The sequence below is a fragment of the Lissotriton helveticus genome, chromosome 12 (genome assembly GCF_964261635.1).
Source record: "Lissotriton helveticus chromosome 12, aLisHel1.1, whole genome shotgun sequence".
Lineage (NCBI taxonomy): Eukaryota > Metazoa > Chordata > Amphibia > Caudata > Salamandridae > Lissotriton > Lissotriton helveticus.
In genome coordinates, this window is record NC_136073.1 from 810,566,696 (window position 1) to 810,581,173 (window position 14,478).

General features: G+C 43.5%; 1 protein-coding gene across 1 annotated transcript in view; it reads left to right on the forward strand.

Annotated features, from left to right (window-relative positions):
• The window catches only part of ENTREP3 (endosomal transmembrane epsin interactor 3), an 85,927-nt gene that overhangs the window by 51,812 nt on the left and 19,637 nt on the right, over nt 1-14,478 (forward strand). The window contains exons 5-7 of the mRNA XM_078669706.1: nt 7,156-7,263; nt 8,629-8,789; nt 9,765-9,864. Of these exons, the coding sequence (XP_078525832.1) occupies nt 7,156-7,263; nt 8,629-8,789; nt 9,765-9,864 (369 nt within the window). The remainder of the gene's footprint in view (nt 1-7,155; nt 7,264-8,628; nt 8,790-9,764; nt 9,865-14,478) is intronic.

The window sequence follows — 14,478 nt, forward strand, 5'->3', positions numbered from 1 at the left end:
TTTTCAAGCCCTGAAGAGTCGTGTTGACTCAACTGTACACGACGAAACACGTGTCGGCTTTGTATCACAATCCTTGAATCTGGAGAGAATAAACCAACTTCTTGCTGTATCAAGAACACATCAAAGAATCTGCTTCTGTCTCCTTGAACACTTATCAGTCATTGTACTGTTTGTAATACTTTTTGTAGTAGCGAGAGCACAATTGTATATATCTAAAGTTGATATCTGTATACACTCGATGATTTGTTTTCATTACTCTCTACACTCCTAATGATGCTCAATCCATGTGGCTGACTGTTTGCAGACAGTGCTGTGCCACATATCACCCTCTCCTTAAATAGAGCTATGTTAATTTTATCCTCTCATCGCCTGTAGTTCTGTTGGTATGTGTCTCTCTACACTCCTGATGTGCTCTGTTCATGTTATTGTGCACTTACGGTATGCTGTGTCAGCGTTACTCTCTCTACTCATACCCGGGTGTGTTCACACTGTACTTTACTTTGTACTCCTGTTGTACTATGTACATGTTATTTGCTATTCTCGCACCATGATGCTGCCTGTACTCACATGATAATGGGTTCACATTGCTAGATTTACTCACAGTGTCCTAGGTTCAGGATTCTGACAAAGTGATTTTGGAGATTCATAATCTAGGAATTTAGTAATTGTATCAAAGACAACTTTTTTTGTATAGATCAGAGACAATCACAATTCTGTGTCCAACATTTTGGTAGGCAAATGTAGCATTCTATCCTAGACAGAAAATATCTTTCTTTTGTAAAACTACCATTGACACAATACTGAGAATTAATAGCTAAACATATTATGAATAAATAGAGAATTTAACAGTTTGGATTTTGCAGGGTACCTTAAGATGTACGAAAATGTAGATGTGCATGCCAACCGCACGATAAAACATGATGTACATGTCACTTTGAATTGTGCATGGGTGCCACTGGCACAATAAATCCGGATTAATTTCAAATTTGAAAAAAAAACCCAGAATCAAGGGCCTAATTCAAATGAAGCTATACAAAACCTACCAACATTCCCTAGGTATTTGTATTTCACTTTATTCTGTGTTTTATTTCAGTGTTTCTCACTGCAGTGAAAGAGAGGATGTCATTCCCAGGGTTACTTATGTACATTATGATAAAACCCAGAGCTACAAGCCTATTCTTGGCCTTGAATCCTGAAAAGTAGTGTTAAGTAGGGTGGAGTAAGCGACAGCTACTCACGGGAAAACCCTTGGTATTCAGGCCTGAGTTATTTATTGAGAGACACACTGCTCTTAGCTCATGTTTGGTGTTGGTTCCTTGAATGATGCTAAGTCTGTTAAATCAATCCCAGCAGCCTGAAATCTCTAACTTAATCACAGGACACCATTGAAGGCCTCTTAGAAAAGGACCACAGAGTCACTGTTCTGTGTATGTCATTCTTTTATACAGTGTACTTTTGAAAGTCATTCATTGAAGACTTAAATGACACAAACCACCTGGTCACCTGACCCTAATCTGTAGTTATTAACACTACTATTATTCACCTCACCTTCTGGGTCATATTTTCCTTCTCAGACTCTGTCAATATTCATTCAACTCGCGAGAAAATCCACGAATTAAATGCAACTCAGTAATCTTCCACTCCATTATCTAAAACATCATGTCTTGATTGCAATAGATCATTCGTCTCAGTGGTTTCTGATTTAAGCTTTGGCTGTTCTTACCACTCTCGACATGCTGTGGTCATGTTCCTCTCTGTACTCACATCTTCCCGTGTTCCGGTTACCCATTTCCCTCTGTGCTGTGTTCACATTTCTCTTTGCACTCATTGTGCTGTGGTCACGTGGTGCTCTGCCCACCTTGCATTTTGTGCTCTCTTCCTGTCAGTACTCACACAGTACTGTGTTCACCTAGGTGTCAGCATTCACAGTGGGCTCTATTCACTATGCAGTCAGTACTCATTCATTACTCACATTGTGCTGAGTTCACTTTGCTTGCTCTACTTGTGTAGTACTTATGTTGTTCTAGGTACTCACATGTGCTCTGTTCCTCGTGCTATCACTCCTCACAATATGCTGTGTTCACCTTGCTGTGTGTACTAACACTGTGCTGAGTTCATCTTGTGGTGTGTACTCACCAGACGCGGCCGGCACAGGTAACAGCATTGGAGGGGCTTGGAAGTGGACAGACGACGGGATAGGGAAAGTAAAATAATGTGTTTTTTTTTTAATCACTTACCTCGCGCTCGTCACATTGCTGAGTTGAGGATGCGGCGAGCGGAAGGTAAGTGGTTTTATTTATTTAACTTTGGCTCTCCCGACATCTGTTCAGCCGCCCCCACCCGCCCCTCCGCTGTTACCTGTGCCGGCCATGCCTGGTACTCACACTGTGCTGTGTTCACCTTGCTGTCAGTACTCACAGTTTATCTTGCTCTCAGTGCTCATACTGTGCTGTGTTCACTTTGTTGTCAGTACTCGCACTGTGCTAAGTTCACTGTGATGTCTGTACTCGCACCGTACTGTGTTCATCTTGCTGTCTGTACTCATACGGTGCTGTGTTCAACTTGCTGTCTCTACTCTTACTATGCAGTACTCTTGTGGTTCTTGGTACTTATTCCATACTGCATTCACATTGTGGTCTTTACTCACACTGTGCTGTGTGCCCCTCGCTCTCTGTAGTCGCACTGTCCTGTGTGCACCCCGCTGTCTGTATTCACACTATGCTGTGTCCAAATCGCTGTCTGTATTCACACTATTCTGTTTACCTCACTATCTTTATGGACCCTGTGCTGTTTTTGTCTCAATCGCTGTATTTACATTGGGTTGTGTTCACCTTGAATGAATGAATGAATGTTGCATTTATAAAGCGCGACTGTCGCTCTCAGAGGAGCATTCTGATGCTACGCGGAGAAAACTGAGATCATAACAGCAAACTGATCTCAACAAGCAATCACTGAATAAGTGTGCGACACAATGAGTCAGGAGCCGCAAAGATCCAGGTCTTTAGATGTTTTGTAAAGATGGATTTGGATTCAGTGTCTAGGGAGTTGGTTCCAAGCCTTGGTCCCCAAGAAAGCAAAGGATGTACCTCCTTTGGTTTTGCGTCTAAAGGTAGGACTTAAGAATATTTGCAGCTCAGAATCACAGGGTCCGATAAGTGGTATAGTGAGTGAATCTAGAAATTAAGCATTTTGGCCCTACTGCTCTATAAGCACTGAAGGTGAGCAGGAGTATAGAGAGGACCCTCTTATGCACTGGCGACCACTGTAGGACTTTAAGTGCTGCTGATCCAATGAAGGCTGTGGCAGTTTTAGCACCAGCCGGGCAGCTTGCAGTTTCTGAATGGTTTCTTTAGTGGCGCTTGCATATAAGCTATTACAATAGTCCAATCTGGACATTATTAATGCAAAGGCCACTGTCTTTCTTGCTGCAATAGGGAGGTAATCAAAGATTTTTTTCAATAATCTTATTAAATTGAAGCACATCCCTTCAACTACAAGGGTTATGGGCTAAAAGATAGAGACATAAAATTTCACTCCAGGTTTTTTACTACCTCAATTGTGGTAGGGGGCGGCGGTACCAAATTCGGCATCGGGTCAGAGGAATTGGTTTTTCCCAGCAGCATGATCTCCATCTTGTCGGTGTTACATTTTAAGTGTTTGGATTGCATCCACCGGATAACTTCAGTTAGACAAAGTTTAAAGTTGAGTTTAGAGCCGATGGATGCTTTATCCAAATCCAAAATTAGCTGCGTATCATCAGCATAGGATGTTGTTTCAATTACAAAAGAGGAGATTCACGAAATTAGGGGGGGCCATATATAAATTGAATAATGCAGCACTAAGTAACGAGCCCTGAGGAATTCCTGCAGGGACTGTTTTTTCAGGGGATAGAAAAGGTCCTAATGCCATTGTTTGTCTGCGATCCGTAAGGAAGGGTTTAATCCAGGGTACGGCTAGATGAGAAATGTTGGAGTTTTTGATGCGTTGTAGTAGAATATCATGAGATATGGTATCAAAATACAGCTGATAGGTCAAATAATATCAGCACTGCATTTTTTCCAACATCTAAAGTCTACTTTAGGGTACCTGTAACTTCCAGCAGAGCTGACTCCATCGAATGTCTAGGGCAGAAGCCAGACTGCCATGGGTGGAGAATATTAGGGGCAGATGTATCATCCTAGCAGTTTGCGAGTCCTTAATAGCGATTTTTAGCATATCGCTATTAAGGACTCCAAAAATGCTATGTATGTAGGAATCTCAATAATAATTGAGATTCCTTAGTATTCCTTAAGTACGAATCGCAAATTGCAATTCGCAATTAAGGAATACCTTCGCTTTTCATTCCTATGGGCCTAGAGGCCCATAGGAATGAATGGGAAGACATTCACAATTTGCGAGTACCCATTAGGTGCTCGCAAATTGCGAATGCAATTGCAAGGGTGTCCAAAGGACACCCTGTAGCACCCCTTAAATATGTATGCATGCACATGTGGCACACACGCATGCCCTAAGGCCACATGGCACTGTGAAAAATGCAAAAAAGTGAATTTTTCAAAGAAATTGCTAATTACCACCAACTTGAAGTTTGTGGAAATTTGCGATTTCTTAAGGGAAAATTGCACAACTTGGGTGCTTCCTGCATTGCATTTAGGGAATCGCAATTTGCGATTCCTTAAATGTATTTGCATAATAGGAAATTGCAAAATTTGTGATTCCCTATTTTGTGAGGGCCTTTCTGGGATGATACATCCCAAAAGGCTTTTTCCCGTTCGAAAGCGGGACGATTCTGAGAATCGACCCGTTTGCAAATGGGAAAAGGGCTTCATACATATTTATTTTAATTTTATTTTATTTAATGCTATTTTATATAGCGCGAACATTACCCGAAGATGTCCGAGCGCTTTACAAAAGAACCAGTTGCGATACATAAGGATTTAGGATTACATGAGTTATATAAAAGATACAAACAGAAAAAATTGAGGTGTACACGTTGTAAAGTCACACAAGTAAGAGATACAAACAGAAAAAATTGCAAATGTACAAGTTGTAAAGTCACTCAAGGAAGAGATACAGGTGGATAAACTCTAAGAATATCATAGCAATGGTAGTGAGTAAAAGGTCTACTACATATACTAGTGGTTAGAGTTATCTCTATATACATATATATACAAATAGATTTTCTCAGGACTCCATTTTACCAACGATTAGGCTTGGACAAGTATATATCACATATTTACAGAGTGAAAAGAGAAATAAAAAGAACAAAAAAAAAGAAAAAACCCCGCGTCGAGGGCATCGATGGAAACCATCTCACCATGGCAAGATGCACCTAGGTCAAGACCAAAAAAGCCAGGAGAGCAGAGTTCCATTAAGTGGGGTCGGAGGGGGGACGCAGTCACAGAACCAAGGGAGGGCAGTAGAATGTCTGCTGTTTCGCAAGATGGCGGACCAAGTTTTTGATCATTTTACCAAGCGCAGGAAGTAGTGAAATGGGGTGGAGATTTGAAAGAGTTGAGGTGTCTGCCAGCTTTTTTTTCTGAAGGGGTTTGACAACTGCAAATTTCCAATCCGTTGGGACTTCTGAAGTGGCCATGACCATTTTTAAAAAATTTGTTAATCACTGGATTAACAATGTTTTAAGATTTTATGGAGGATGCATGGGGACAGGGGTCAAAGGGAGATCCTTATTTACAAGACAAGATCACTTGACGAGACTGAGCTAAGCTCATTTTTAGGTCGAACCTGCGAACCGATCATCAAGCGATCGTCGCTGCCAGACTCTATTGTAATCAGTTCTGCTTACAAGGAGTCAAGGGAGACAGGAGACAAGTGATGTGCACGCGCAACCTTTCGGAATCGGATCTTTTCTTTCGTGGTTTGTACTAAACCGATGATAATCAGTCTAATATCTGTTTTATCAGTTCTGATCCACAGCAGGTTCATGTTAGCTATGCATCCCAAGGTAGTCAGCTGATTACGTTTTATGCCTGCCCTATCTCCCAAGCCATTACACGGTGCTGTTGGAGGTTACAAAACTAATATTCATTGTATGGCTTTTAAATCGGTAAAGTGCTCAACTATGGCTTGGTGCACCTGTTCAATATAAAAATGACAAATGCTTGGCTTCTTCTGTCTGTGTATTTTCTCTGAATTTCAGAATGTTGCTAGGTTTTTTTTTTGGTTGCTACTTCGTTATGGCTGTGGGCTTAGCTGGTCGTGTGCGAAGGACTCGTGTTTTCTACTTCAGCTGCTTTCTCATTGAGATCGTTTTGGGTTGATTATGGCTTAAATCACAGTTGTGTCACTAGTGATAGCCGAATATCTGTTGGATAACGTTTATCATAAATATACGGGGGGCTTCTTGCATTACATGTATCCAGGTATTCCAGTTTGTGCTGGCATATATTTATTTTTTGTGTTTTAAGGACAGTGAATTTTTAGATCTGTTTCTTCTCGGTGCATGTATGACGACTACAGTGCTAGTAAAATGTTTGCGTTGAACACAATCTGAAGTGAGATTTGCTTTACATTACATTGAAACTGACGATTCCGTGAAAGGTGGGGTTGAAACATTTCTTTGAAAGCTTGTATTCGGTCATACCCACGAAAATACTTCAGTTTTATCAATCAACATTGTTTCTTAGAAATAACGTGAAAAACCTAACCCTCCTCTTAACCCCACGCTTTGAGCATGGCCCTAATATTTAATCTTGCATAATTGCAAATTAAAAAAATTATTTAATGCAAAGCATTGTCATTTACAATGCCAGTAACTCAAACTTTAATGCTGTGAGACCTATTGCATTGTAAATGCTTGTTTTAAAAGCTTGTATCGAAGGTCCTGACAGGAGAGAGTTCTCTACGTTGATTGTTAACGAAGGGGTGGAGCTAAGTGTGAACTTGCTGTCTGTATTTACACTGTGCCTTGTTCAGATCGTTGTCTGTATTCACACTGTGCTGTGATCAGCTCATTGCCTGTATTCACACGGTGCGGTGTCCACCTCTGTCTCTGTATTAACACTGGGCTGTGTCCACCTCAGTTTCTGTATTCACACTGTGCTGTGTCCACCTTGGTCTCTGTATTCATACTGTGCTGTGTCCACCTTGGTCTCTGTATTCACACTGTGCTGTGTTCGCCTTGCTCCCGGTGTCTAGGACCTCCTGTTCAGTGTTTGTGGTCTCACCATACTCTCCACCATCATCTGCACCTTGTCGGCTGTCATCTGCTGCATCCAGATCTTCTCTCTGGATATCATTCATGTTGTAAGTGTTCACCAATTACTGCGATGCACGTGGTCCCTGCTGAACAACCGTGCACCCACAACAGCTCACTAGCCTGTAAATCCATCCTAAACCACCATGCGGGCTGGACACCCCTGCTTACCACTCTATTCCTCATGCCTACCTGTCTGCCCCACTTCCACCATTGCTGACAACTTCCCTCCCCACTCCAAGGCAACCTTTGTCACTGGTTCTACTCATTCACCACCACCCCTGCTCAGGACCTTCCTGCTCAGCACTTCTCCAGAAACAAGGCCGTAGCACTTATCTGACCTGCATCAAACACCATTCCTCAACTTCTTGCCACAAAGCCTGGTTTCTCGTAGAACATCTGCATCTGCTCATGACTGCTCTTTCCCTTCACCACACCTGTTTTATGCAACTACTCCTACTTACTGTCTCCACTCCTGTTTAATCGCTCTTGTTCCTATGGTCCTCCACTGCACCTGCCTCTTATAACCACCTCTACTCACTGTCTCTACTCCTGGTCCACCCCTCTTCTTCCTATGTTCATCAACCGCACCTGCATCCTATTACCACTTCTCACTGTTTCCAACGCGGTTCAAGCACTCTTCTTCCTGTGCTCCACGACCATACTTGCTTTCTATAACTACCTCTATTCACTGTCTTCAGCACGGCTCAAGCACACTTCTTCCTATGGTCCTCAACCGCACTTACTTCCTATAACCACCTCTACTCACTGTCTCCACCGCTGTTCAAGCACTCTTCTTCCTGTGGTCTTACCCCGCACCTGCCTCATATAATCACCTCTACTCACTGTCTCCCCGCAGTTCAATAATTCCTCTTCCTATGGTCCTCCACCGCACTTGCCTCCTACAGCCACCTCTACTCAGTGTCTCCACCGCGGCTCAATCACTCTCCTTCCTATGGTCCCCCACCGCACTTGCCTCCTACAGCCACCGCTACTCATTGTCTCCACCACGGTTCAAGCACTCTTCTTCCTGTGGTCCCCCACCGCACCTGCCTCCTATAACCACCTCTATTCACTTTCGCCACTCCTGCTCAGCATGCTTGTTCCTTTAGTCCTCTACCAAACCTTCTTCCTATAACCATGCGTACTTACGTCACCACTCCTGCTCAGCATGCTTGTTCCCTTAGTCCTCTACCAAAACTATCCATAGGCGCACCTACTTACATCTCCACTCCTGTTCAAGCGCACTTGTTCTTCTGATCCTGTACCCTGCATGTGACTCCTTTCCACCAGTGTACTCGTCACTCTGTTTGGTAACCCTTCTTGGTGGCATGTTACAAGGATCCCCCCATGTTCATGCTCCTTTGGTGGGGAGGTGTTGGCGACATGACTCCTTTCTCTTCCTACCTCATCAGCTTGTGCCACAGAGAACGACCTCTGTCAATCTTGAGTGTATCTCGCCTCACGAGACCTTCCTGCACAGCATCCTGGACTTCGAGGAGTTTGTCCCCCCAGTACCTCCACCTCCCTACTATCCCCCGGAATATACCTGCAGCTCGGAGACGGATGCACAGAGGTGTGTATAAAGGAGGCTATGCATGGATTTTCTTTTTAGGGTTGACAAAATTTACAAATCGGAGTTGCATCATGCATGCATGTGAGAGCTGAGGTTGCCATGCATGCGCCCGAGTGTATGTGAAGCCCTTCATCTCTCACGCCTACAGTACACTCTCCCAAGTTATCTGCCTGTCCTATTATGAACAATCCAGGGAAAAGTCTTCTACTTTAGACATTGGTATGTTGTGTAATAAATCCTTTTGTTCCCAAGACCAAGGGTATCGCCAAGACTCCAGTGGCATGCCTCATCCTGAGCTCCTCCTTACACTGTGTGGGTAAAAAATGGCTGCAGGAGAATAATTTGACCCATATATGAGGTCAAAGATGGAGTGACACAAGGCGTAAAGCCAAAGGGGGGTATAGTACGTTTACTTATAAGGGAACATAGGAGGAAACAAGCAGTGGCAAAGCCAGTAGTTTTGTATTGCCCTTTGGGTCCCTACTAAAACCTTCAAAAAGCCTGCTGCAGTGAAAAACACTGAACAGTTGCTTTCTGTCAACAAACTATCTGTAACATGAAGAATTTAATGTCTGATGATTCAGAGCACTTTTGAGGTGTAAAACAGTCCCTCGTGCATTGCAATGGAAGCAATATCTGGAGGATGACATGGAACACTAAAAAGCCAGTAGATGATGTGAAACACAAATATTCTAATGGGTTAGGACCAAAGCTCACTCTGTTTATTTTAGCATTTGGTAAAAGCTGATTCTCAACCACTGCACTCAAACCAGACCTAGGAAAGTAATGCGGCAAGGGTTGCGCAAGTGATACGTCTCAGAGATAATGTGGGTAATTCAGTAGGTTTGTAAGAGAGTTTGGATGCGTTTCCGAGTGCCCGGCACATACAGCGCAAGTGTGAAGCCATCTCACTATGGTTCTAATTGGAGGAGAGCGATTTCTGATTTCTTGTGATCTCTACACTTTCTTCCACAGCATAACCTATAATGGATCGATGGACAGCCCGATTCCTCTGCACCCTACAGACTTCCCTCCATCGTATGAGAGCGTCATGGGAATCAGAGGAGACAGCCAGGTAAAGAGACACAAAGGGAACAGCCAGGTAACGAGACTCAGAAGAGATTGGGTGAGAGTCGAAAGGGACAGTCACGCAGTGGGAATCTGAGTAGAAGGAGACAGCCATGCGGTGGGAGACTGCCAGGTGGAGGCATATAGGAGACAGACAGGTAAAAAGTCTGATAGGAGACAGCAATGGAATGCAGATAGCCAGATAAGAAGGCGCAGAGAAGACTGGTAGATTAGAAGACCTGGAGGAGAAAGTCATGCGACAACACTGAGACGAGTTCCATGTAAGGATATCAGGGCAACGAGGCTCCTAGAAGACAGCTAGGAAATGAGGCTTGGATGAGATAACTGATGAAGGCACTCAGAGAGACAGCCAGGTCACAAGACTCTGAGATCTGTAAAGAGCCCATGGAGACAGTCATACAGTGTGAATCAAATGGGTCTACAGAGACAGCTGGACAAAGCTACTGATAGGAGAGATAACGCTAACAAGGCTCAAAGTGCACAGAAGAAACATCCAGGGAACAAGACTAAAGAGAGACAGCTAGTTAAATAAGACTTGGAAGACATAACTAAGTAAAGGAGATAGCCTTGTTACCAAACTCCAAGAAGACTGCAAGGTGGCAGGACTCAGAGAGGATAGTCTGGTATTTGGACTCAGAAGAGACAGTCACAAGGAGGGGGCAAAGGAGACGGCCAGGTGATGGGGCCTTATTAGAGACTACCACTTAATGTGGCACGGATATAGACATTTATGAGGCTAGAAGGAGAAAATGGGTAGAAGGACACAGTGGAGACAGCCACACAGTAGGACTCTGAAGAGGCTGGCTGGAATGGATCTCATTAGAGATTGACAGATGACAAGGCCGAGATGTGATAACATCTCAGCTCCCTACAGGAAGTCAATCAATGCAATACTGTGACTTTAACAGCACAGCTGGTGATGTAAATGTAAATCCAGTATTTGTAAAGTGCGAACAGTTACCCAGAGGCATCCCGGCGCTGGGAGCAGTCGGGAAGATTAATTAAGCTATTGCCCAGAGTCACATGGTTCTGGGCTGACCTGCTGCCGGGGGTCCAACCGTGGGCCCCAGATTCCAGTGTCTGTCGCCCTGGCTGCTTCGCCACACCTTTTTCTTATGATGTGACACGCAGTAGTAGAAAACAAGGAAGGACTATGAGAACGCCTCGCATGCTGTGCCCTGGAATGCCTGGACCTCTCCTGGTCCCTGTGAGACTACTGTTCATGAGGGTGGTGTACAGGTGGCAGTGCAGGATGATGCTGGTTTAATGTTGGTTGCACTGGTTGGCTTTGATCTGCTGTGCTGATTGGTTGTAGGGCATGTGCTATGAACTGCATCATCAGTTGTAAAGACCTCGATGTGATCCTGAATATATGGGTAACAGTGACAGAATGCAAGTTTTGACCGTCTGTTAGAACGGAGCAAGCGGTAAGAGTAAGAGGACACAGGACGTGACAGTGAGCTGGAAATCGGGGCACGGTGATGATAGGAATCATAGCCTGAGAGGGAGTTGGACATAGGGAACAGTGGAAGGGGTCTCACAGTTCAATCGACAGAGACATTTCATTGAAACAGGGGAGTGCGCTGTTGCAGATGACCCACTGTGTATTCAAGTGGATCCCAGTATGTCTCACAGCTGAGAGACAAACAGCAGAAACAAATATGTCAAAAGAAATGCCAAGGTGAGGCAAGGATGAAGTTGCAGTGTGAGAGTGGTAGCTATTGGACACTGAGGGTAAACATGAGATCGAGACATCAGCCCAGCCTCCTACCTAGGATGCTAAGGCCTTGGTACCATGCTACCCAGGTAGATCTTGTAGGAGAGTAGGATCTGCTTCCTATGGTTTGCTGTGTTTCACTGTTTTTTTTCCGACTTTAGTCTGGCTATGGCCCTGCTATTCAGAACCACAGCCTAGCTGTTCTCTCTCTAAATTGGTTACCTGTACATTAGGTACAAGGTGCCCACTAGAATAGTGGACATCATATGCCAGGCCAACTTCTTACAGATCTGTCCTGGGCTTGGGCGTCCAGGGCTGTAGGCTTCACCCCCAAGCTACCTGATCAGCTGCTCGTGTGGTCTTGTGCTGCTGAGTGCTCTGCTGTGGTTTGGGAGTGATTATGCAGGAAGCATTAGAGGCTCCAATTTTCCTAAAATGGAACTCAGCCTTTGGACGAGACTTTTAACCCAAGTGACTTAGCAGAAGATGACTTCACAGGCTCGGTGTTGAAGTAATTGCAGTGAAAGAAGTGGGTCTTTGGGCAGAGACTCAATATGTTATACCTTTGTTACTACAATACCTACTTCCCAAATCCTAAGCAACACATCTTATGATGTGTGTGTTCTTGTCGGGATTGGGGAATGGGGGTAGATTGTTAGCAGTGGCAAGAGCAGCTTATGCGTGGGCTGACAGCTGGTTTAAGCTATCGGGGATAGAACAGATCGATGCTGCCTTTGTCTCTTGCTGTTTATTTGTATTTGAAGAATGACAGCTCCCATTGTGCTGTGAACTGGGGAATGTGAGGGGAGTGCGGCTCTGTTAGAGCGTAAGGCATAGGTTGCCACATCTGCACCCTCTGTAGGTGGTTTGAATAGGTGTGCGAGTTGAGAGGTGTGGACAGTCTTGAATTGTTGGCTGGACCGGTGGTGTGGAATTGCAATTGTGAAATATGTATTATTGGATGCTCTGGAATGAATTCAAACAGTGTTGTGGGAAATATTTTTGAAGCATTGGAGGTATTGGTACAAGGAAGGCAGTCTGTTTGCCTGACAAAAAGTGAAATCATGGATGTGTTGGGCATTAAGGGCCAGATGCACGACCCTTTTTTTGCGGCCGCAAAAATGGGTAATAGTATGTCACTGGCTGGCAAAATGGCCCTGCGATTTTTGATAGCTATATTTTGAGCAACAAACCAAATCCTTGTTATGATTTGTATGGTCGAATTTATTTAAACCATTTACTTTTTCATATAAATCTCATTAAGTTAAAGCATTGATTGCATGAGAAAAACACTACGTACATACAATTTATACAAAAACATTTGACAAAGAATTTTAACAAAAATACATAAATACATATGACAAAATGACATCCAATCATTTAGTGTACATAAATATTCAAATACGGTCATACGAGAAGCATCAGTCGTTATGTAGTATTAAGCAATGAAGCTATTTGCAGTAAGGAAAAGAAAACAAAATGAATTGTAACAAATACAAATTTTCAATTGTCTGATAAATAAACTTGAATTCTTTCTGCTATTGCCAATTCCTTTCTGCTATTGCCGACGCGTTTCGAACTCGCTCTGGCATTTGGCAAGTTCTCATCAGGGCTTTCTCGTATTATTCTTCTGAAAATTATGTACAAAGAAAATGAGTGAGATTTTGCAATCCTCATTTTCGTCCCCTATATACATTGCCCCCTACCAAGACTTTCTAGAAAACGTGTACCTTTATTTTCAAGTTGGCAGCGGGTTTTCAATTTTCAAGAGATCTTATTCAATCAATGTAGATTCGGTTCTAGAAAATTACAACGAACCAAATTACAATATAGTAATGGTCAGTACAGCCTGCGCCTAGATGGCCAGAGGACCCATAAAATTCGACAGACCATACTTAAAAATTGGCATCTGCTGGAGGGCTTAGAATGCCCCTTTCCCAAACCGATTTTTGCTTTTAAAAAAAACCGCAGCATTGGACAGCAACTGGTGCGTGCGGACGTCACCATTGAAAAACCTAAACATGACTTATTGTCAATGTGGGGATTCAAGCCGGTCGAGGGACACCATAGATGCGGCAACTGTGTCTCTTGTGACACAACAATCGAGGGAAGTGAATTCACACACAAAAATGTCAGGTGGAAGAACCAAGGGTTTTCAAACTGCAAAACACGGAATGTCGTGTATGCAATTGTCTGCGGATGCGGAAAATTGTATATAGGAAAGACTAACCAGCAGGTTAATACCCGAATAACACAGCATAGGTCACGAATAAAAACAAAAGTGCTAACCGCTCCAATGGTACAACATTTTGTTGACACTGGACACACTGAAACAGATTTCACGTGGACGGTTTTGTACACAGTGACTCGAGCCCAATGTATTAAGGATGTGGACGATGTCTTATTGAGGAAAGAAGCGTATTTAATCCTGCGCTTCAATAGTTTACAAACTGGACTAAATTCGATGTCTGAGATTTCACGATTGTATTCCGCTTTGATATAATACAGTGCTCAAGTGGAACCTTTTATGTAGACTTTTACTTAGGAAAACATCAGAATGCAAAATGGGACTCCAACTCCCATAAAGCCCGGATAGCCCTGACAGTCATGTGACAGTCATGTGACAGTCATGTGACACGCATTGACGATCACATGTCTGCTTTTTAAGATGGCGACTTAGTCAATCGAGTGACTCCCTGGATTGGTTTGGAGTGCACTTGGGAGCGTGTGTTTCTTCAAGATCACCAACATTTAGGTAAGCACAAAGATAGGTAATGCTTAGTGATACCGCGCATGACACAGGAGCGGGCTCACACTGTCCGTGTTTGTCATTTTAGAACATAAAAACGAACATAAAAACGAACTGAAACCGGCTAGAAGTTA